The 25,482-nt window shown below is 36.2% G+C and overlaps 1 protein-coding gene across 3 annotated transcripts in view; it reads left to right on the top strand.

Annotated features, from left to right (window-relative positions):
- LOC145674331 (cell adhesion molecule Dscam1-like) overlaps window positions 1-25,482 on the top strand; it is a 1,494,831-nt gene that overhangs the window by 184,050 nt on the left and 1,285,299 nt on the right. For all 3 annotated transcript variants that reach the window (XM_081744257.1, XM_081744259.1, XM_081744258.1), the window contains exon 2: window positions 1,938-2,079. In XM_081744257.1, coding sequence (XP_081600383.1) covers window positions 2,037-2,079 — 43 coding nt within the window. In that variant the 5' untranslated portion in view covers window positions 1,938-2,036. The remainder of the gene's footprint in view (window positions 1-1,937; window positions 2,080-25,482) is intronic.

The following is a 25,482-nucleotide window of genomic DNA, read 5'->3' as shown; positions in this document are numbered from 1 at the left end:
ACCTCGGGTTTCCATGAGCCATAGAATTAATTAGTTATTATTTTAGTATATTGTAAAAATGAAATGAAATCTTTAAGTTTTACGTCTTACGCTTATGACGGATATTCTAAAAGAGACGTTCATGATAAGAAATGAATGAAATGGTGGAATGAAGAAACCGGGACAAAACGGGAGACACCCACGCACACGCTGTTTGTCCACCACAAAGCTCAATTTGCTTGACCAGGTACCCTATATGCACCAGAGATAAACGCTTTACCCCTGACCCACCGCGGCTCTGGAGTATATTATGTAATGACTTAAGTACGTACCTTTGAATGTTGATAAATGCTATTCGTGGTGATCCCACAATCACTTTATCAATTTATAGATTCTTTTGTTATTATTATTATTAATCATGTTACACTAACAAGTAAGTAATCTATGACTACGGAGAAGAAAGGAGGAATGCCAATTTTTGGTCGAAGTTACATTGTGGATACCTGTGCGTTCGCCCTGAGGAATAGAATCTAATGCACTACTGCGAAAGAGAAGAAAAATGTTCTATCATTACTAAAATAGTTTTTTTCTTCTGCTATATACTAAGTAGATTGTGCTTTCCAAATTTTAAAATCTTATTCTCAGAAAAAGAGAGAAGTGACATGTCCCCATTCTTTCTTGTGGTTTTCAATTTATATTTGTATAATAATGAATAATAATTATTCTTTTCATGTAACAAAATTGCTTCAGAACAAATGTATGCATCATCCTTGTAACGCATATAATGCATGCAAAGTTCGATTACTCTGCCTTCTATACAAAATTTTAAGCAACAAAGTCCAAGTGTCACAGTTACTTGAACTTCTGAAATTTGAAGTTCGCAACGTCAGAAGACTTCGAAAAGCTGGATTATTTCTCAGTAGAACATTGAAAAGAAATCTAATGAAAAACTCATCTATTTAGAGCATGTGTGACATCTAGAACAAACTTCATGTGGCTTGTATATTCAGAATGTCCTTAGCTGAATTAAATAAAAAAAACAGTACATTATGCAACTGACAGGATCCATTATTAACCAGTCATTAAAATTGTCACTTATCTGTTTATCCTACTGTTATGTTTTTTTTTTCTGAATACCATAAACGGGTGTCTCTACCTGTAATATTTGTCTTTCTATAAATAGATAAATAATGTAATATGACACAATTGATATTAAACCATTCTACGTTTTTCATAGAGGTACCTTAAAGAAGTACTTTTGTGATTTGATTTTGAGTTTAACGTCTGTCTCAGCACCGAAGCTATATGAGACGTTGATCCAAATCTAAACTTGAGATCCGAACCACATGAGCTCATGCCGGGAAACGAACATAGGTCTCCCATGCCAAAGCCGCGCACGCTAACCGTTGAGGCATGAGAGAGCTCAAGTATGTCTGATTATTCTGATCGCCAGAATATTACAAATTTCAAATAATATAACCACATATATTAAAAGTGTAATTTTCCAGCTCTCTGTGATAAAGTGAATATTTCAGATTCTTGGATAGAATCATAGGCTTGCTCCAAGGTGTGTTAAATATTGGAAAGTTAAGAAATTTCGAGTTGTTGAGGTTTCACCATCTACCATTTCCCTTGAAATTACTCAGCTATGAATGTAGTTCCGTTCCAAACATAACGCCTCGTTCTACATCTTCGACGAAGACAGCTCAACCCTCATTAGCAGAGTAACAGTGCGGTATTGTAAAAGCCAAAACTAAAGTTCTTCCTTTGTTCTGTGTTTTCGTGTTAACAGCGGAAAGGGAAAGGGAAGGGGTAGAAGGAAATGGGTGTTCGTAGTGTTTCCCGGAACTGGGAACCTCATGTTCGGAGATAAAAAGTAAAACTACTTTTTTTTTTTTTTTTTTTTTTTTTTTGTAGAATTCATAAATGTCTAACTCTTTCATCTTTTCTCTTTACAGAGAATCCATTTTGAACTGGCGTTAACTATGACGTATGCTCGATCGTGAAGTTTGTAACTGGTTAATTCGTTTAGCAAGTCACTCCTCTTTTCGTGTAATATGAAACCAGTCGTGTTGATTTTCCTCACTTTCATTGGCTCTGGTAAGTACACAACTTCTTCTATTTCTGAATGTATTTTGTCATTTAGCAAACAACATGTTTCCAGTATTGAAACATCAAATATTTTTTTCCTTTTGTTTGATAAAAAGGAAATGTATGGAATATGCCGTGATTGGGCATGTCTAATCCGTAACTATAATGATAGGAAGAAGTCGTGAAGCTTGACTTAGACCTATCAGTTTCAGCATCGAATAAAACGCTAGGGTGTGTCCCGGTTGCCAAGAACATCCGTACAATTTTATCTGTGTAGTCTCTCGCGCTATGCTGAGAACATCTGATGGTGCAGTGTTGTCGGACTGGTGCTAATATTAGTTTTGTTTGTTTTTGTTCTTATTGTTGTTGCCGCTGTTTTATATTTTTACTATTATTGTTTTACCATTTAATTCGTATAATTGTTAGTATTCGTGTTATAGTTCCTTAAGTGTTATTAACTTGTCACTCATTCGACATATCTTCTAACTGTGGCAACGTTGTTGGTGCACTTCTGCCGTTTCACGTTTTCTCAAGTGTGCGTTCGGAAGACAGCTCCACGAATCATACCGAATTCTTCCGATGTATCGCACGTGAGGCAAAGCAGTTCTATGATTGATGTAGAACCCAGGTTTTACGAGTCGTCGTGGTCACTATAGGAGATATTCGTAAGGCAATGTTCTAATTATGGTAAGATTGGACTTACATATATTTGAAATGGACAGAAGACAATACAAAGGTGTAAGGCAACAGCTCAACGATATAATAACTTGATTGCTTCGTTTTGTTTCGTTTGTTAAAGTTTGGCATACTTTTTATCACCAAGGGTATAATGAAACACGAACCTACAATTTCAGCTGGAATCCGAACCATGGTAATCCGTTCAAATGTCAATGGTATCCTGGGAATATGTGTACAAAAGACGCGCGCTAGCCATACTACTACCATGTAAGGCTGATTGATTTGGTATTTAGTGTCGCTTTGAGCATTGACGCTATATGAGACGTGGAATTACAGCTTAGGATTGGAACCGAACCACATGAACTCTGATCAGGGATATAATGTAATAACCTCAAAGGACACAAAGTTCCTATTCTAATTCTTTTAACGCATATAATCGATATTTTCCTGAAGAGATTGCAAGGAAAAAAAAACTGAATCAGCGTCCTTCACAATGATATGCTTAGGAAGAATTTAAGAATATTTTTTTTTTCACTTTTCTTAACGTTACAGTAACTTAATTTTACTTTGTTTTGAATAGCTATAGGGCCTCTGTGGGTCAATGGTAGAGCGCCTATCTTTGGTGTGTTTGGTCCTTGATACATTCCCTGCCAAGTAAACTTGTGGTAAACAATACTGTGTCCATGGATTTGCTCGGGGTAATTTCGTTTCCTCCCACTTTCTCATTCCACCAATTCTTCCATCATCATTCACTTGCCTTAATCATTGTCTCCCTCAGTGTAAAGGACATAATCATAGCACGTTAAACTGAAAGATTTCATTTCAATTTTGAAAAACTATAGAAGCCGATAACATTAATAAAAAAGCAATTTATGCACAAGATCGGTTGAGTTTAAAAGAAAATGAGGTTGATCTAGCCTACTATAGGGCTCCCAGATGTCATAGTTTAACCGAGATAGTCCCGAATTTATATCCTCTACAGCTCAAATAATGGTCAAATGTCCCATTATAGTTTTCTTCAAAATAGAAGTGATTTTGGACTTACAAAGTAAAAATAGACATCAATATTTTAATTTTGCCGAAATCGTTATGTTGATTCACGCACGTGGATTTCTTAGTAATTTTCTATCCGCTTTCTTACATTGTCCAGAAAAGACGGAAAAGAGTAGCGTTATGTCTACATATGTGAATTATGTTGTTTATCTCTATTGAATAACTTCTGTGTCATGTTAAACAGTGTATGAACCAATTTATAACAAACTGTAAGCACTTCCTAGTTACTTAGGCTGATGAATGCATTTCCCTTAAACTTTCATTTTTTTCCGCACACTTCGAGATTTTGGATTTGTGACACCACATGTAGTACTTTTCCACGTTCTAGTACTATCTCTTTTGTGATTTATAAACGGAGGACTTCCTGATTCCATTTAGTTTGGTCTCTAGTACAGTCACCAGTAACTAGCAGACGAACACTTTAACCTTTCAGAAATAAACAGCCGAGTCTGCAATGCTAACTCTGAACTCAGCTTATCCTATGGAAAGTAATACTCCCAATTACCATCTATCCGCATTCTAAATCCCACTGGAAAAGTATTGAATCCAGTGGGCTTCGTGGTTTTCATTCATCGATATACCAGGATGAGCCGCTTGCAGGTTCATAGGAGGGAAGTCACGTACATCATCAACAGTAGGTTAGTGGGACAGATACGTGTTCCTTGCACACACAAATTCACTGCACTACATTAGACACTCTACATTACCTACATGCTCAATGAAAGACTATCAAACTTAGATATAAAACATACTTCTGTGTCAGGCAATTCATTTTTGCGAAAAAAAAAAAAAAAGATTAAGATTACCAATACGAGATTGGTAAAGCACGTGTAACTTTATGGCACTGAATATTGCAGTATTTAAGCTCTAACTTCATACCTATTGCAGTGTCATTAAGACATGTTGTAATTATTATCATTTGTACGTTACCTAAAAAAAATCCACTTTTATTAGCCACTTTTGGTCAGTGTTGACCTATTGCACCTCGATTATTCTTACAATTAGTTCAGAAATTTGACATTATTTTACTTATAATGTGAGGGCTGTAGATGGCGTTCGCTACATTTACTTGATTTCTTGGACAAAAAATCATAGGAAAATGTAATGAACTTCAATTGAGAAAACAAATAGAACAATAGCTATCTGATTAGGCTACATTCCAAAACTGGTGCTAAGAGCTCTCCTTCAGTACCAGCCAACATGGAAGCGGTATAATATTTTTCTACCGCCTAATTGGCATTTTTTTTTTCGGTTACTGTAATTATAGGAAGACGGATTAATTGTCCTATTCGGTAGTGTGACGTATCCGGACTCTTTTGGTACATGAAAAATTTCTTGTTAGCTTTCCTGTTAGCTAAGAGGATATGTGACTGACTTGCAGCACCAGTAAACGATCGCGTAATTTTCAAACTTAACCTTTATCCGGGCAAGACATTTTTGTAACGTAAACGGGCAACCGGGGCCTGTGAGGCCCAGTATATATTTTAAGTGCAGAATACACAAAATCAATGCCTATTGTCACTTACTGTTTAGACTAGTCTAGAATGTAGTCTAGAATGTACCCGTATATATTTTTGTCAAGTAGCGAAACTTCGTGTCACGCTTTTGTAAGCCAAGCAGAATAGCAAATCCGGTCCAGATATTTTTGTAACGTAAACGGGCAACCGGGGCCTGTCAGGCCCAGTATATATTTTAAGTGCAGAACACTCAAAATTCAATGTCTGTTGCCGCATACTGTTCCGACTAATGGTTGCAATAGTCACGTGTTCAATATATAATTATGTGACAATTTGATCTAATATTTGACAGGAATTTCACTAAAGTTATACGGGGCCTCCTAGGCCCCGGTTGCCCGGTTAGGTCGGGAAAATATTTTCAAATTAAAAAAAAAAAAAAAAACATTAGCTTTACCAACTCGATATGTTCATGATTTTAACTTCGACGAAAGATAGAAGAATTCAGTATTTTATGTCTTCGAAATATGTATGGTTATTGAGAAATTTTAGAAAAATGAAGCTACTGGGCCCGAGAGGCCCCGGTTGCCCGGATAAGGGTTAAAATGTAATATTTACAAATTATCATAAGTATAATTAATAATTTTTCCTCTTTACCAAATTTTACTTAATACTACACACATTTTGCTTCATAGGGTTTCCCGGATTTTAGTGTAAATTTTTGCAGAGTGTCTCAGTTTTTAAGTCCAAAAATCTGGGACCTTAGGTTAGTAGATAGTTGTAAATAGATGTAGGATTCATAAGGTATACTATCCAGAGTCTATTATAAGAAACAAATAAGTAAAGTCTCGACACATTCAATAATCATGCACCGATCGAACCGCTCCCGTTTTCTTTTACAATTGGATGAGAGCTCCAACTGTTCGAGAGGAAAGTTAATCCTCCTTTCTCTACTTCCCAATAAAGCCAGCCAAATACTGATATGATTTCCGGTTCGTAATTTCAGTCCGTAAAATGGTGTCGTAAAGATCCGTCCGTAATCTGGCCCATACTCCTAACGTTCAAATAAACACTTAAAAGAAACAGAAAAAGAAGCAGCCACTTTTCACACTTTTGTCTTACATATTGTTTGAGCAAGTGGTTATTTTCCAATTTACTCAAATTGTTTGAACAGAATCGGAAGATCTAAAGTAATGTTTTTAAGTGCACGTGCTATAAACATTGTGCTAACAAAAATAATCTCAGAAATATAGAGGAAAAGACATGCAGGATGATTTTGCTTGTCTTGTTAACAGAATTCTCAAGATCAATCATATTTAAAAAAGATGGGATGCAACAAAGTTATATCTATTAAAAAAAATACTAGAGAGTATATTTCCATAAATATTTACCCTGGTCTGACGAATAATATTTTTCGTAATTTAAAACTGTAATTCTACCTAAGGTTAAAGATTTCAAAGATGTATGTCTCTTTCTATTTTAGATATCTCTATACGCAGAGATGTACACAGAGTGAGGGTACTAGGGGTCCGGACCCTCCGAAATTGTGACTTTTCTGTAAATTTAGTCTAATTTTAGGGATTTTTACAAACTTTAATATAATTTCTCTATATTGAATTAACCCCCTTCCCTGAAATAAATTCCTGTATACGTCTCTGACTATATGGATTTATTTCTGATTACGTTCCAAATGAAAGTAACCGTGTTCAGTTTGAAATGTTCTAATCTGATGTACAAGTTTCGTGTAAATAATTTGTAATTTTACTGCTAAATTAATGTAGTCGGCCAGGATAGACCTATGTTATGGATATGCTTTAGATTCTTATGTTTGATCCTATTTCATTCCTGTATAATCAATAGAGAAATTTCATGTTTTCTTTATTTGAAGTTACTATGAGCAAAGTAACAATTTTATAGGACTTAAAATGTCTTAATTTGAGGGCTAGAATCTAAAATATCTTAAATTAGCTTTTAGAACCGATAACGTGCTAAACATTCGTTTATTGTTTTTGTTAATCTTCAAAGTATCTTTTTTAAAAAAAAAAAAAATAAAAATCATTTTCTCTTTAACGCAAGAAATATAAATCGTAGCATTTTATTGTTAACCAGTTTTCAATAATGCAATAACAAGGCTATTGCGTGGCATTATTCATTGTAAATTGCGGCGGACGGGCGGGTGGGGTGAATAAGGACAGTTGATTTTGCATAAATAAATATAAAGAGTGGAGTTCTTCTTAGAGACAATATGCAGGAAAATTTTCTTCGGGCACACAGAAAATAGCCAATATGAAATACCTCTCTTAACGTTATGCAGCGTAGAACAGCTTTTTTCTACATTTTTTTCTAGAAGGATCTTTTTAGACTGAAAAAGGTTTACATCAGAAAATCTTTCAAAATATTTTCTTGTTAAGTGCCACTCGAAAAACTGAAGGGCTACGGTGGTTCAGTGATAGAGCGTCCACCTCTGATGCCTGGGGTCCTAGGTTCGATCCCAGATCGCGCCAAGTGAACTTTGTACTGGACAAACATTAGTTTTCCGGGGTTTTTCCGTTTCCTCCCACTTTCTTCATTTCAAAATTTCCTTCATTTCTCATCATCACCGTCTCCCTTAGCCTAGCCGGCATAGCCGTGAGACGTACAACTTAAAGATTTAATTTCATTTTTCTTCCAGTAAGTGAAGCGATTCTTTTGTTTGTGCTTTTCAGTAACGTAAACTTATCGGAGAAATAACTCAAAATACTTCCTTCTTCTTTCTGATTCCAGAAAAGTGAATTGATTTTTGTGCTGTACGATATTGTCAATGTAGGAAAATTAAAGAAAAAAATATGTTCCTTGTAGTTCTTAACAGATTATGCTCACAGAATCTTTCAAAATAGTTTATTGCTACGTCCGCTTCAGAAAGTAAAGTGATTGATTTTTTTGTGCAATTCATTAACGTAAAAAGTACCGCAAACACAAATAACTAAAAAAAATATTTCGTAGTCTGATTCTATGATAATGAAGTGATTATTGTGCCATACAAGGTTCAAATATAACTAACTAACTAACTAATCAACTCTATGGCCTATGGAACCCGGAGGTTCAATGCTACGTTTACAAAAGCTCTCCACTGACTTCTATCCTTAGCCAACTGGATTCAGTTTCTACTTTGTATTTCTATTTCTGCGAGATTCATCTTAATATTGTCCTCCCATCTGCGTCTAGGTCTTCCTATTGGTCGTTTTCCGATTCGTCTTCCATTTAAGACTTTGTAAGCGTTCCTACTTTCTTCCATCCTGACTAGCATGGCCTACCCACCTGAGCCTCCTAAACTTGATGACCCTAACAATGTTTGGTAAACCGTATAAATTATGTAGTTCCTCGTTATGAAGATTAAAATGTGGAAAAAATATAGAAGAATACTATTTTCATTAAACGTAGTCTGACATTGTAGCATGGCTTTATCAAGGTAGTACATCACAATGCACAACATGCAGACTGGAAGCTACACCGAAGAGGATTAAAAATTCAAATTTATCTTTGTTACGTTCAAACAGCTCAATTAATTTGCTCTGTTTCTGGTACAATCTTACATTGTTAGACTTCAAGGGCATTCGTTCTGACGCGTGATTAATGGCATACTAAGGAGTTCGACTAACATACGTTTTCTGCAGTAGTCACACCTTTAGTATGACACTAATCATATGTCAAAACGACTCTGCATAAGGCCTTATATATACACACATATATATATATGATACTTTGGAAAAGGAGAAGGCGGGACAAGAAAGAAACGTTATATTCACATTCTTTTTAATGATGTAGACTAAAAGTATTCATGTTATTTCCCTACGCGCTTTCAAACTTCTAAAGCGACACAATGGTGACTTAATACAATTTTAATGAAGCGTGGTGTATGGTTTCCTCTTACATTCCGAAATTCGCCTACTATTTGGAGCTGTAATGTATAAAAATAAGGAAGTAAAGGAGAGTAAAATTCAATTTATCTTTTAATTTTCCACATATGCATACATACCAATTAAGGTGTAATAAAGGTGAATCTTTTTCTCTAATTTCGACTGATGATAGAAGATAAGATTGAAACTTAGGTTTTCCAATGAAGGTTTTCGAATTTCTTCCTACCCTCAAAAATAAGGGTAGTAGGTGAAAATAGAAATAAAAATGCAATTTTCTCGAAAATGTCTCTAACGATTTTGTTCATACGTCAATATTTTGTTACCAGTCTTATAATGTGGTATAAATTATTTCTCTGAGGAAGAAAGGGGGTAATTTACTCTTGTGTGCGAGCTATACGGGGAGATTTTGTAAAACACGAGTCAGTCGATTTTGATCATACTTCATAAATAAATGGTTTATTATATCCTGGCAAAATGACATAACTCATTTGTCCTAAAAAAAAAATCCACAACAGGTAGTTCACTCTTGAGGGTGAATTCTTTTTTGATGTTCTTAAAAACGCCTTAGGTGATAGTTCATTCTCCATAGTCTTGTGAATTGGAACAGTAATTAATTCTCTCCACCTTTGTGGAACTTCCTCCTTGTTCCAGATAAAGGGAATGAGTTTATGCATATTGTTTCACAGTTTTCCTCTCCAGCTAAAATTAACTGAACCGGAATTTCATCTATACCTGGAAATTTGTGTTTCTTTGATTTCTTCATAGCAATAGTACCCTACAATAATTAACCCTAATTAACCGTAAACATCCATATAGAGTAGTCTTGGTCATGAGTTTCTACTGTGTGTTGACTGTATCCTGTATATGAAAAATATACAATATTAACTATCAGGATGCACCTATTGTTCTTTCATTTCTCCTGACATTGGTGTAAATACTGCTTGTAAATACTGTAAAACAGTAGAGTAGTTCATGAAACACATTATTTAAATGACAAATATTCAATGTTATGTAATACTCTGTGGTAATAAATTTTAGTTCAGGTTTAACCTGAACACTGGTTGCCCTAACCCATTTTATTTTTTAAAAATCTTTTTTTTTTTTTTTTTTTTTTTTTTTTTTTTTTTGTAAATAGCGTGGCATCGTTTATAGATCATTTTCAATTTGGCGCGAATTTGCCACATGCTATTAAAGTAATTTCATATTTCTTTCTTTTAACATCATAAAATAGGCAGTTCTGAAGATGACTTCGTCTTTATAAACGCCTTTCACCTTTGTGACAAAAAAGTTCAATTATTAAATTTAACCTCAAATTCCTATTCGAAAGGCATCATGTTCGATGGGATTGGATTTGAGTTTAGCGACCCCTTAAGCAGCGATGCTAATATTGGACGCGGGATCCGAACCACATGAGCTCCCACCAAGAATCGAAACAAGTCTCCCGCTCGCGTATGCTAACCATGTAGACACGGAGGAGCTCTCATTTTGATGAGGAAGTATGGGATTTCAATGATAGTTTTTTTTTTGTGTGTAATGCAAGCGAATAATGTAATCTTATTAGGATATAATGCCTCGTTTTTTCACAGATAGTACTGATTCAGGCGAGGTCGTGATTGTATAGAAACACCTTGCCGAGTTTCTTGGTGATACTGCCAGAAAATATCTGAAAAGTACAATGATTCGCGAGGAACCACTCAACAACAGTTTTCCTCTTCTGAAAACATTAAGACCAGGCCGAGGAGAAGATCGTGAAAAGGGCAAGAGACCACCTGCTACTTGAACACTCTTTCATTTGATCCGCCTTTACGCACAGATTCTACTCCAAAAGTTAAAGCCAGCCAAACTTTTCCAGCGTATGAAAATTCAATACTCAAAATCAAGACAGATTCCATACACTCACGTATTGATCGATACTAACAAAACTAGAGTATAAAATTGTATGATTACGTAGAAAAAAATACGATTAGGACTACCTTTCACGAAGAAAAGAATCAGATTAGAGATTTACATGAGAAATCAGAATTATTTCAACATACCAGAACCAAAGAATTATTTGCATAGAAAGATTTTTTTTTTTCACTTCAAAGAATCAAGTTGGAAATTACATAGAAAGTTAGAATTATTCAATGAATGGAATTAAAGGATCTGATTCAGAAGAACAAATTAGTGTGTGGGAAGAATTGATTCCGTAAAATTAACCACACACACACACTCAGTATACCATTATATATATGATTATGGTAATTTGATACTTTACCTCAATGATTATTACATAGATGTTGGTGAGTTTACTCTTTCCTAAACTTAAAGTAAATTAATAAATAAACCATGTAGTTAAGCATATCAGTTCATGCAGATGCGATTGGTAAAAGAAATTACGAGACAAAATCAATTTTTGAATGTTGCAGCACTATCCTCTCTCTGCCTGTTGATACAAAGTATCTCCATCAATTTCTAAGTTATTGATCAATATTTCTCTCTTTTATATTGATGTTCATTCTTGTTCTTCTTGTTCTCGAACATTTTCTCCTGTCTATATTCTGCATGATGATTCATAAAACCATCATAAAAGCAAATGTTAATTGTATTTTGAGATCCCTTTCCATCCATCTACGATGAAGTGCCAAGAGTAAGGAGTCTTATATGGAGAGGGAGCGCTCAGGATTAATTTGAACCATAGACGCTATTACCAAGTGGCTATTGAGTCAAGAGACTCATAACCACCAAACTCAGAGTGCAAATAACGCTCTAATTACATCACACCCTCTCTTGATCATCTTCTTTAACGCTCTTTCCTTATCGCTACAAGACTTGCAATATCATTTCATTAAAATTAATGAAGGATTTTAGCATTGGTATCATAACGGAATGATGGAACTTATATATTAGTCGTATCTGTTCGTCTGCCCATTCTTACAAACCTTATGAACTTGATTGGATTTTAATGTTCGTTTCACAGCACCGAGTCGGTATGAAATGTTTTACTTAAAGTGAGATGCAAAACCACTACTTGGTTGATTCATTTGTATTTGTCCTTTGTCGTCAGCAAGACTATCTAGATTTTGACAAGGGTTAATTGATGTTTAGTGTTCCTTTATCGTCAGCAAGGCCACATAGGGCGAGGGTTCATGGATTTGTGTTTACATCCTTTGTCTTCAGCACTGCTATATCGTATAAAGTATGATTGATTTACATTAACTCCCGTTTCGTGAGCAAGGTTAAATGGAAAAAGAGATCATTGATTTATATTTCTGCATCCACTGCTGAGAGCAAGGCTATATAGGGCGAAGAATAATTGCTTTGTATTTACATTCTTTGTCATCAGCAAGGCTATATAGGACAATCGCAATTGATTACTATTAACTTCCTTTGTCCTCAGCAAGGCTATACCGGGCAACGGTTGATTCACTATTACTTACTTCTATTGCAGTCAGCAAGGCTATACAGAGCCAGGATTGATTGATTCGTATTTACTTACATTTTGTCAGCAAGACTACATATAACGAGGGTTGATAGATTTGCATTTCATCTTTTGTTTTCAGCAGGGTTATATACAACTACAGTTAATTGGTTTGTATTTGTTTTCCTTGTCGACATCAAGGCTATATAAGATGCGGGTTGATTGATTTGTATTTGCTTCTTTTGTTGTCAGCAAGGCTATATAGAATGAGAGTTTATTGATTTGTGTTTACTTTCCTTGTCGTCAGCAAGGCTATATAGGATGAGGGTTGATTGATTTGTATCTGCTTCTTTTGTTGTCAGCAAGGCTATATAGAATGATAGTTTATTCATTTGTGTTTACTTTCCTTGTCGTCAGCAAGGCTATATAGGATGAGAGTTGATTGATTTGTATTTCCTTTCCTTGTCGTCAGCAAGATTATATAGGATGAGAGTTGATTGATTTGTATTTGCTTCTTTTGTTGTCAGCAAGGCTATATAGAATGAGAGTTTATTCATTTGCGTTTACTTTCCTTGTCGTCAGCAAAGCTATATAGGATGAGGGTTGATTGATTTGCATTTGCTTCTTTTGTTGTCAGCAAGGCTATATAGAATGATAGTTTATTCATTTGTGTTTACTTTCCTTGTCGTCAGCAAGGTTATATAGGATGAGAGTTGATTGATTTGTATTTCCTTTCCTTGTCGTCAGCAAGATTATATAGGATGAGAGTTGATTGATTTGTATTTGCTTCTTTTGTTGTCAGCAAGGCTATATAGAATGAGAGTTTATTGATTTGTGTTTACTTTCCTTGTCGTCAGCAAGGCTATATAGGATGAGGGTTGATTGATTTGTATTTGCTTCTTTTGTTATCAGCAAGGCTATATAGAATGATGGTTTATTCATTTGTGTTTACTTTCCTTGTCGACAGCAAGGCTATATAGGATGAGAATTGATTAATTTGTATTTCCTTTCCTTGTCGTCAGCAAGGTTATATTGGATGAGAGTTGATTGATTTGTATTAGCTTCTTTTGTTGTTAGCAAGGCTATATAGAATGAGAGTATATTGATTTGTGTTTACTTTCCTTGTCGTCAGCAAGGCTATATAGGATGAGGGTTGATTGATTTGTATTTGCTTCTTTTGTTGTCAGCAAGGCTATATAGAATGAGGGTTGATTGATTTGTATTTGCTTTTTTTGTTGTCAGCAAGGCTATATAGAATGAAAGTTTATTCATTTGTGTTTACTTTCCTTGTCGTCAGCAAGGCTATATAGGATGAGAGTTGATTGATTTGTATTTTCTTTCCTTGTCGTCAGCAAGGTTATATAGGATGAGAGTTGATTGATTTGTATTTGCTTCTTTTGTTGTCAGCAAGGCTATATAGAATGAAAGTTTATTCATTTGTGTTTACTTTCCTTGTCGTCAGCAAGGTTATATAGGATGAGAGTAGTTTGATTTGTATTTGCTTTTTTGTTGTCAGCAAGCTATATAGAATGAGAGTTTATTGATTTGTGTTTACTTTCCTTATTGTCAGCAAGGCTATATAGAATGAGAGTATATTGATTTGTGTTTACTTCCCTTGTTGTCAGCAAGGCTATATAGAATGAGGGTTGATTGATTTGTATTTGCTTCTTTTGTTGTCAGCAAGGCTATATAGAATGAGGGTTGATTGATTTGTATTTGCTTTTTTTGTTGTCAGCAAGGCTATATAGAATGAAAGTTTATTCATTTGTGTTTACTTTCCTTGTCGTCAGCAAGGTTATATAGGATGAGAGTTTATTGATTGGTGTTTACTTTCCTTGTTGTCAGCAACGCTATATAGAATGAGAGTTTATTGATTTGTGTTTACTTTCCTTGTCGTCAGCAAGGCTATATAGGATGAGAGTTGATTGATTTGTATTTGCTTCTTTTGTTGTCAGCAAGGCTATATAGAATGATAGTTTATTGATTTGTGTTTACTTTCCTTGTCGTCAGCAAGGCTATATAGGATGAGGGTTGATTGATTTGTATTTGCTTTTTTTGTTGTCAGCAAGGCTATATAGAATGAAAGTTTATTCATTTGTGTTTACTTTCCTTGGCGTCAGCAAGGCTATATAGGATGAGAGTTGATTGATTTGTATTTCCTTTCCTTGTCGTCAGCAAGGTTATATAGGATGAGAGTTGATTGATTTGTATTTGCTTCTTTTGTTGTCAGCAAGGCTATATAGAATGAGAGTTTATTGATTTGTGTTTACTTTCCTTGTCGTCAGCAAGGCTATATAGGATGAGAGGTGATTGATTTGTATTTGCTTCTTTTGTTGTCAGCAAGGCTATATAGAATGATAGTTTATTCATTTGTGTTTACTTTCTGTCATCTGCAAGGGTATATAAAATGAGAGTTGATTGATTTACATTTACTTCCTTTGTTTTCATCAAGGCTATATATTAGAATGAGGATCGATATATTTGCATTTACATCTTCTGTTCTCAGCAAGGTTATATACAACGACAGTTAATTGGTTTGTATTAGTTTCTTTGTCGTCATCAAGGCTATATAGAGTGAGAGTTGATTGATTTTTATTTCCTTTCTTTGTCGCCAGCAAGGTTATACAGAATGAGGGTTGATTGATTAGTATTTACTTGTTTTGTTGTGAGAAAGGCTATATAGAACGAGAGTTGATTGATTTGCATTTATTTCTCTTGTTGTCAGCGAAACTATATATAAGAGGCAGTCGAATGAGAACCGAACACCGTCATAAAACACATTCCTAGCAAAAGTTGGCAACACTGATGTTACTTATTGATACTACCGTCTTTCGGGATGAGAAATGCATAATGACAACTCACAGGTACACATAGTTGTTTGTTTATTGCTCTAAAGGTGGGCGTAGTGAAAAGTATGTTCATCCACCATAGAAACGGAGACAAGCAAAGAAAGGCAGAGAGATGTGGTTCGTTTTTAGTGGCTAAGGGTGTTCATTAATCCGCACAATCACATTAGGTGAAATGGCTCGATGGCCTCTCCTGGACGTGAATCATCTTATAGTGATGTGGGCCCTTCTCGAAATCTCTTATGCCACTCCTGCACACTTGCCAATGGCATGCAGTGTTTGCCATACACAGCAGACATGCGACGATGAGTTTCGCGTAGGTGTTTGTTACAGTGATAGAAATCCACACGAAATTGTGACAGAAGAGATAAACATCTATGGTGTCACTACTTGTGGTGGTATTTGGTGTATAGCTGTCATAGAGGACCACCTTTCTTTTCAAGGAACAATTATAAGTGACACATACATTGAAGGATGTTGTCGCCCCAGAACTTGAAAAATAACCCTAGTTATGAAAATATTCAGTTCATGTACCAACACTGTGGAGCACCTCATCCCTTTGGTATGGGGCTAATTTTATAGCAGGTAAATTCATCCTCCAAAATATTAATTTCCTATATATATCACTTTTTTCGTCCGATGCGCTTTTCTCCAGATATCTGCAGTCTCAAGTTTAAAGTCACCCTGTGCATTATTATTATTATTATTATTATTATTATTATTATTATTATTATTATTATTATTATTATTATTATTATTATTAGTAGTAGTAGTAGTAGTAGTAGTAGTAGTAGTAGTAGTAGTAATAGTACTAATAGTAGTAGTAGTATTTGAATACAAACACTACAAGTCTATTCCCATGTAAAGTGATATGTGTCTGTCAAGAAACCTATAAAACAACTTTGAATACAAACATAACTGTTTGAACCAGCTAATTTAACATTCTTTCAGGAGTGTTGATCGATGTGTACGAAGAGTAGTAAATTCAATGCGATCTACATTTGAGTAAATCCGATTATAACTGTATTCATTCACAAAGCACGAAATAGGCTAAACTGCCTAAATTAAGGTTAATGACTTAATGACAATCTCACCAGGAATTGCCTTCTGGTGTTGTCTAGAATTTAATGGTAACACTGCATTTTCAACTGACGTACAGAAGCTTTTGAGATGCCATATGAACTGCAAAATCACAAGAGCTACACACTTGAGCAGCGTTCAACGTAGTATCATAACCATGGAAACGGGACTCGCACTTTCCACTCTCCAGCTCCGTGCAACGTCTGAGTGAAGCGTTGTGCTAGGGAGTAAGACATGCGAGTCCGAATTTAGAATCACAGTTTAATATAATGCTGCCAACGATTAAGATTTTTATATAGGAATAACTGATTTTATGTATAGACTGACGAGAAACAAATAGCTGAAATAAAGCTACATCAATAAAAACATGTAATGACTCACCGAGTCAATCTCGTCAAAGTAAGACCGCCACTGATAACACCTTAGAACTTAAATGCACCTCGAATTTCATACTACCTATATACATGTTGCATTTAACACTGTCACTCACAAATAAAAATAAAGTATCCTCTTCCTTTGTAGAAATATCTTTTTCTTCTATTCATGAAATGTTTGATGGGTCTCATTGGTTTTGTGCTTTCCTAGCGAAACATTAACAGTAACATTTTTTTCTCTGTTTGTCCAGATATATAATACTACTGTCCATTAAAAAGAAAGTTTTAAAGGAAAATATTCTCTTTTTTGTTAAAACTCTATTGCAATGCTTTAAATTCAAAACTTAAAAAAAAAAAAAAATCTTTTCATTTTGAAATATATGAGGATAAATGCGAAAACCCATGCTTTATATTTTGCTTTGCTTTACTTTGAATTGAGATAAAGTATGAAGTCTGTCTCACTGTATTGTTAAATTCAAAAGGAAGTGTACAAAGGGACAAATAGTGTACAACCATCACAGACACATGCCTCAAGTCTAAATAAACAGTAGTCTATAGAATCATTCACTGAATGTTAGAGATATATCTATTAGTAAATACTGCACAGTCTAATGTGATAATACGAAAAAAAGTAGCAAAATAGTTCTTACCTTTACAAGTACAACAATACCAATACAACAGGTGGGAGTAAATGTGGTTCGGATCCCACTTTCATGTCTTTGTTTACGTCTCATATAACCTCCCTGCTGAAATGGACACTGAAGTAAAAATCAAATCAAAATCTAAGCCAAAAAAATAAATAAATAAATAAATAAATAAACGCAAATTACATGAAAACAAACTTCTGAATTTACGCTGGACACCAACGATGTTTCTGAAATTGCGTAGAACAGCCATTACTCACACTCACTCACTCTATTGCCTATGGAACCCGGAGGTTCAATGCCGCGTTCAGAAAAGCTCTCCACTGACTTCTATCCTTAGCCAACTGGATTCAGTTTCTACTTTGTATCCTACTTCTGCAAGATCCATCTTAATATTGTCCTCCCATTTGCACCTAGGTCCTCCTAATGGTCGTTTTCTGTTTTGTCTTCCAGTTAAGACTTTGAAAGCGTTCCTACCTTCTTCCATCCTGGCTACATGACCTGCCCACCTGAACCTACTAGATTTGATGACCCCAACAATGTTTAGTAAACCGTATAAACTAAATAGTTTCTCGAAATGAAATTTCCGCCATTCCCTATTCCCGTTCATCTTGGGTCCGAATATTTATCTTAGGATTTTGTTCTCAAATACTTTTCGTCTCCGCCCTTCCCTCAGATTAAGCAATCATGTTTAGCAACCATCTAGAATAACATACAATTATTTTAAGCTTAAAAATTCCTCGACAGCATTCGTGACGACGAAAGATTTTGAACTGAATAATACAGTAGAGCGTCGATTATCCGAAGTAATTGGGGGACATGGGTGTTCGGAAAACTGGTTTATTCGGATAATCGAACTGTACTGTACTGTACTGTACTGTACTTCTACAGCCAGTGCCAAACCGACAGAAGTGTGCTGATTGTTGAAACACAGCGACTGGCGGCTTGGCCGGTCAGCAGCGCCTTATGAAGGCCCCATTAGAAGCAATGTTCCGCCAGCGGTGGCTCAGTGCGGCGACTACTTTGGAAAACTTGGTTTGGGAGTGAGGGGGATGATGGACGGTAGGGTGGGAGAGTAACAGGTGCGAGCGAGTACACAGTTCGGTTAAGCGGTCGTTCGGTTGACCGACGTTCGGATAATCGACGCTCTACTGTAATATGAATTCCCTGGTTTTAGTCGACATTTAATTTCTCCGTGAATATAGTTTTTGTCTGTTAATATTGATCCTAGATATTCGGAGGTATCCACTTTATCGAATGTATTATTTAATAGTTTAACGTATCCGTAATTTGCAGTACTACAATCTTGAGGGACTTCCATGTATTCAGTTTTCTCTTAAAGTGGAAATTCGTTAAACATTTAATAATAAGTGAAGAAAATGTCTTACAAGACATAGTTATTTTGTTAGGTCTTTTCAAACGTTACTAGTTTCTTCATTAGCACTATTTAATTCACACTTCCACTACTGGTGCTTTAGTGCACTATATGTTGCTTCAGTCCAGGTATTTTAACGGAGCAACCATGCTGTACACTACAATCGATAACAATACAATATAAAATATCTCTATAAATATTAAATATAAAATTATACAATTTTCCAAGAACCCTTCTGAATTTTTATACCTAGTAGTAAATGAAATTAAATTATGCTTATAGTTTTACGTCACACACTTATGTCCAGTAGGCTAAAGAACGCGAATGGTTAATGGAATTGAATGATTGTGGAAGAGTTGATGGAATAAAAGTCTGAGAAGGAACCGGAGAATTCAAAAGAAAAGGAAAAGACAACAATAACACGAAGATATCTACCACAAACTCATGGCCATGGATAGAGGCCATGGTATTGAGCCCTCTAGCAGATTTTTTTAAAAATAACTCTCTTTATTTTCTCTCTCTGGTACTTTTAATTAATATCAGACTACGAGGATAGAAACATTGATGAAAGTTGAGAAGCCCATACTGTATAGAGAAACTCGAACTTCCAATGAGTTTCGCCACACTATCGTGAGAGCAACACCCCAAACCTCTCTACTAGACTACACTAGATAAATTGAACCATTGTCTACCACGAATGTGTGTAGATACGAGGTGCGTTTAAAAAGAAACCGAACTTTTGTAATAGTGCACCAACCAGCAGAGGAAGGGTGCTATGACTACTGAGGGTCTAGTTCAAAACTCCACAATCAATAAATGTCAAAACGCCCACACAAACGATCATAATTCCCACACAAATGGACAAATCTCCCAAATGCACGAACGGTCAAAACTCCCACAGCCAAAACTCCTATACTAAAGAAATGTCAAAATGTCCACACAATCGGTCATAACTCCCACACAAACGTACAAATCTTCCAAATGCACGCACGGTCATAAATCCCACAGCCAAAACCCCCACACTCAAGACATGTCAAAACGTCCACACAATCGATCATAACTCCCACACAAATGGACGAAACACCCACACATAACAACGGTCACAATCCCCACAAATGGACAGAACTCCCACGCAAATAGACAAAACTCCCATACGTAGAAATTGTCACAACCACCATACAAATGAACAAAACTCCCGCACAATTGGACAAATCTCCCACGCTTTGAACTGATCCTGGTTGCACGTCCTGTAAGTTTCACACACTGAAAATAATAAAAAGAAGTACAAGGGAGTTCGTGAATTTGGGAGATTTGTCCATTTGTGTGGGAATCATGACCGATTAAGTGAGCGGTTTGACATTTCGTGAGTGTGGGAGTTTGGGCTGTGGGAGCTTTGTCCATTTGTGTGGCGGTTGTGACAATTTTTGTGTGCAGGAGTTTTGTCCATTTGTGTGGCAGATTTTTCCATTTATGTGGGGATTGTGACCGTTGTTATGTATGGGAGTTTTGTCCATTTGTGTGGGAGTTATGACCATTGGGGGTTATTACCGCTTACCTGTCTAGGAGTTTTGGCTGTGGAAGTTATGGCTGTCCGTGCATTTGGGATATTTGTCCATTTGTATGGAAGTTATGACCAATTGTGTGGGCGTTTTGACATTGTCTGACAAGTAAACCTTACCTTTAGGTGAATCGAGTTGCTGACTGAGACACATATGAGAAAGTAGTACTAAATGTGGTCAGTATTTCAGTGGAGTTTTAGGTGCGAAGCTCCAGCGGTTTAGGAGATACAGCTACCAGAACATCACATGGAAGTACAGAATAGTCTTCATACAGTTGGAGGTAAAAGCTCTGTAAGACCTCTCGTAACGACAAAAGGTGAATAACAAATATATGGGTACATATTAGGACTAGGGGGAAGTCATATAGTAAGGGTATACCTCACGGTGGCCATCTTGAAATCCGCCATTTTGAATTAAGGTTATGTTTATAAAATAGGAATAGCGTCATGCGATACATGATTTAAGGCGCAAATTTAATCAGAAGAACAATGGTGACGTTAGTTTTGACTTACGCGCAATTGGTAAAAAGTTACAGGGAAATTAAATATTATTGCAGTATATGTATTAGTCCTTTACCCCACCTTGTAAATTTTGTGTTAATGATAATTAAATAAAAAGCAGGTGGATAAATATTAGGTCTATGGTAAGAGTTGCCTTGATGGCGGCCATGTTCAAATCCGCCATTTTGAATCAGACAAAAGTTTTAAACAAAACGCATAGCAGTGACACCTTATTAATAGCAAATTTTACCATAACTCCAACGGTATAACCATTTTTGCTTTATCATTAACCAGCATTTGTTATCGCATAAACAAGTTGCTAATTTAAGGAAAAATGACCATAGTGGAATTGAGTCATAATTGAACTTGGGTCTTTCTTCCAGAAAAGTCCTCAATTAGTACAATCAGTATGTAGTTCAGAAAAGAGTGCATGACTTGCACAAATGCTCTGCTCACAGTGAGCACACCTGACAAAGGCAATCGAGTTACACTTGACACATTTGTCGTTAACAATTCCGTCAAAGCAGTAGTCGTAAGAAGCGATCCATTTAATTTTGTGCTGGTTAACGATAAAGCAAAAATGGTTATACCGTTGGAGTTATGGTAAAATTTGCTATTAATAAGGTGTCACTGTTATGCGTTTTGTTTAAAACTTTTGTGTGATTCAAAATAGCGGATTTGAACATGGTCGCCATCAAGGCAACTCTTACCATAGACCTAATATTTATCCACCTGCTTTTTATTTAATTATTATCATTAACACAAAATTTACAAGGTGGGGTAAGCTACTAATACATATGCTGCAATAATATTTAATTTCCCTGTAACTGTTTACTAATTGCGCGTAAATCAATATTAACGTCACCATTGTTCTTCTGATTGAATTTGCGCCTTAAATCATGTATCACATGACCCTATTCCTATTTTAAAAACTTAACCTTAATTCAAAATGGCGGATTTCAAGATGGCCACCGTGAGGTATACCCTTACTATATGACTTCCCCCTAGTCCTAATGTGTGCCAATATATTTGTTATTCACCTTTTGTCGTTACAAGAGGTCTTACAGAGCTTTTACCTCCAACTGTATGAAGACTATTCTGTACTTCCATGTGATGTTCTGGTAGCTGTATCTCCTAAACCCCTGGAACTTCGCACCTAAACTTCACTGAAATACTGACAACATTTAGTACTACTTTCTCATATGTGTCTCAGTCAGCAACTCGATTCACCCAAACGTAAGGTTTACTTGTGAGTGTGGGAGTTTTGGCTGTGGGAATTTTGACCTACTCCCACTACTGAGCGCACCTAGCGGCAGGTTATACAACAAACTGCCATTTACCTTGTTTCGCTATGTCCGTTAGTCGCTGAGCTACAGCGCTGAAGGGAGCACGTGCACAAGGGGTTCGTCGGATTAATGGTACAGTGACAACGAAAAAGCTTGAAGAACAACTCAGAGCTTGTGTGTGTCTGAAAATTTTCCACAAACTTGACAAAACATTTACAGATATTTCAATTGTTTCCAATTTCATTCAGGTCTCAAATTCATTTATTCCAATTCATTCAGACATACGTGAATCGTTCAAATATCAACGTGAGTTGGTTGTGTTTTCTGATTGGAAAGGCATTATCCATCTTGCAATCCTATCGCGTGATCAGATGACAAACAAACAGTTTTATCAGGATATTTTATCGTGAGTGATGGATGTTGTGTGCAAGAAGAGGCCTGAATTGTGGGAAATCCAGACTTGGATGCTGCACCGTGCCAATGTGCCTACTCATGCTTCGCTCCTCATCCGCAATTATGTGCCAAAACATCAGACTCTTGTTCTGCCCCAACCACCATATTCTTCGGACATAGCCCCATCAAACATTTTCCTCTTTTCCAAACTTAAAATAACTGAAAGAACGTTGTTTCCAAACCATACAGTAGATTCAAAACAATGCAACAATAGATCTACCTACCAATCCCGAAAGTTCGTCTCGTTTTAAATCAGAAGAATCTATCTCGATATCTCTATCTCGATATCTTCTAGAGAAATTCTTGATTTGTTGATTCTCGGTCTTGTCTTGGTTTATAAACCCCCATATCGATATCACACTCGTCTTGTAATTTCGAGACTTGTAGTGACGAGTCTCGAAATTAATCTATGTTTTGGTACCACCCCTACACCATTCATCTCAACGATCTCGAAAACTACGGATTTAACAAAAATACACGCCGTGCTGGGTTTATTATTTCGTCTCATGAACAGATTTGGACCCCTGTCAATCCCCTCAAGCCGAAAATCGAAAAAGAACTAGTAAAAAATTGGTAAAATGGACCAATAAGTCCCTGTCAGTATGACTGAACGAACAGCCTCTGGCTTGGGCCCAGTCAGGATGAGTGAAATACATAATTTGCGAACAGTAACGCCTCTTGCTTTGTCTTTGTCAGTATGAGCGAAATACAAAATTAACGAATAGTAACGCCTCTCGCTTTGGCCCTGTCAGTATGAGTAAAATATATAATTAACGAACAGTAATGCCTCTGGCTTTGTCCCTGTCAGTATGAGTGAAATACATAATATGCGAACACTATTGCCTCTGGCTTTGTCCCTGTCAGAATGAGTGAAATAGCTACATAATTAGCAAACAGTAACTTACGCCTCTGGCTTTGTTCCTGTCAGTATAAGTGAAATACATAATTAACAAATAGTATTTCCTCTGGCTTTGTCACTGGCAGTATAAGTGAAATACAATATTAACGAACAGTAACGCCTCTGGCTTTGGCCCTGTCTGTATGAGTGAAATACATAATTAACGAATAGTAACGCCTCTGGCTTTGTCTCTGTCAGTATGAGTGAAATACGCAATTAACGAACAGTAACGCCTGTGACTTTGTCCCTGTCAGTTTGAGTGAACGAACAGTAACTCCTACGGCGTTGCCTTTGCTAATCATGAAGGCAGCTAACGTGTCCCTTTTGGCCTAAACTTGAGCTTAAACACCATCGAAAGTGTCACAAAATTGTTTAGCGATCCCGAAAACTGTGGATTCGACACCAATTTCGTTCATATTAGGCATTTACTTTTTCACCCCTTCTCACTCAAAATGTCAATGAGTGCTGAATGTGAACTTAAACGACATCGGGGATGTCTCTATTTATCTTAGCAACCCAGCAAGATATGGATTCTAAACTAATATTGCTGATTTTCCATTATTTTTGTAAGTCAGCTCTCCCATTCCCCTAGGTGTATTAGAATCTGAGCTTGGACTTAGACGGCAACTAAACTGTCATCAATTAACTTAGTGATCCCGATTAGTGATCCCAAAAACTATTGATTCTATACTAATATTGGTTGTTTTCGATTTTGTACATAACACCCTTTACCCCTCACTGGTGCTGACGAGTCTGAATGTGGACTCAAACAGCGTTAGAAGTGTTACTATTCACTTCAGCAAACCTTAAAACTATGGATTCGTCAATAATAGGTAATTCCGATAGTAGGTAATTTCCGACGCTTTTTATGTAATTCATCCCATCCTCCTTAGGTGTTCTAGGTATTTTACCTCTACTGCGGGTAGAAAGTAGACTTAAACGGCATCTGGAAGTCACTATTTAACTTTACAAGCCCCAAAAACTATTGATTCAATAATAACATGAATCGTTTTCGATTATTTTACCAGTATATGTCACTTCTTTCTGCCCCTAGGGGTGGTAATGTGGCTTAACTTGGACCAAAAGGACACTGGGAGTGTCACCATTTACTGCAGCGACTCCAAAAAACTATGGATTTGACACTAATACCCGCAAATTATTATTGATTTCACACGTTCCCCACTTCCTTCACTCCTCTAGTGGTGATAAGTGGTATTTCCCCCACTATGGGCTCAACTTGGACCTAAACGGGATCGGGATTGTCAGAAATTAACATAGTGTTCCCAAAGACATATTGATTCAGCACTAGTATCTGTCGTTGTTTTCTATTATTTTAGATGTCGCCCTTTTCCCTCTCAGGGGCTCATGGTCGATACAACGTCGACTTAAAATGGATCTGAAGTGTCAATATTTATCTCAGCGACCCGACTTCGACACTAATATCGGTCATTTTTGATCATTTTATTGCAACCCCAACCTATTTCTCCCGAAGTGTGCTAGAGTGGTCCTGTACCCACAGTCTTCTTTCCCGGATTATAAATAATATATGTATCATGTCTGGTTAAAATTGCGCCAGTCGTTTTTGCTGGACCATACATACATACATTTTTATACACTATACAGATATATACAATATACACATACCATAACAACACTTATGCGTGGAAGACCTTGAGAAAACATATCCATTGACTAATCTGAACCCAAGACTTTTCCATCGCCTGGCTATAACGCTAATTAATCCATGTGTTATCTAGCTAAATATATAGTAACACAATAATATTTATGAATATAGGATGTGATATGAAGTAAGAGACGACTTAATCATTTAGCTGCATTCATGGCAAATGAGGCGCACAGAATTTGAAAGTTTGGAAATCTTTAGTCAGAAACCTTTAACTGATTTACGAGAATTA

The sequence above is a fragment of the Thermobia domestica genome, chromosome 17 (assembly GCF_964235325.1).
Source record: "Thermobia domestica chromosome 17, izTheDome1.hap1.1, whole genome shotgun sequence".
NCBI lineage: Eukaryota > Metazoa > Arthropoda > Insecta > Zygentoma > Lepismatidae > Thermobia > Thermobia domestica.
The sequence above is the reverse complement of the archived record's forward strand: the minus strand, read 5'-3'. Positions and strand labels throughout refer to the sequence as shown.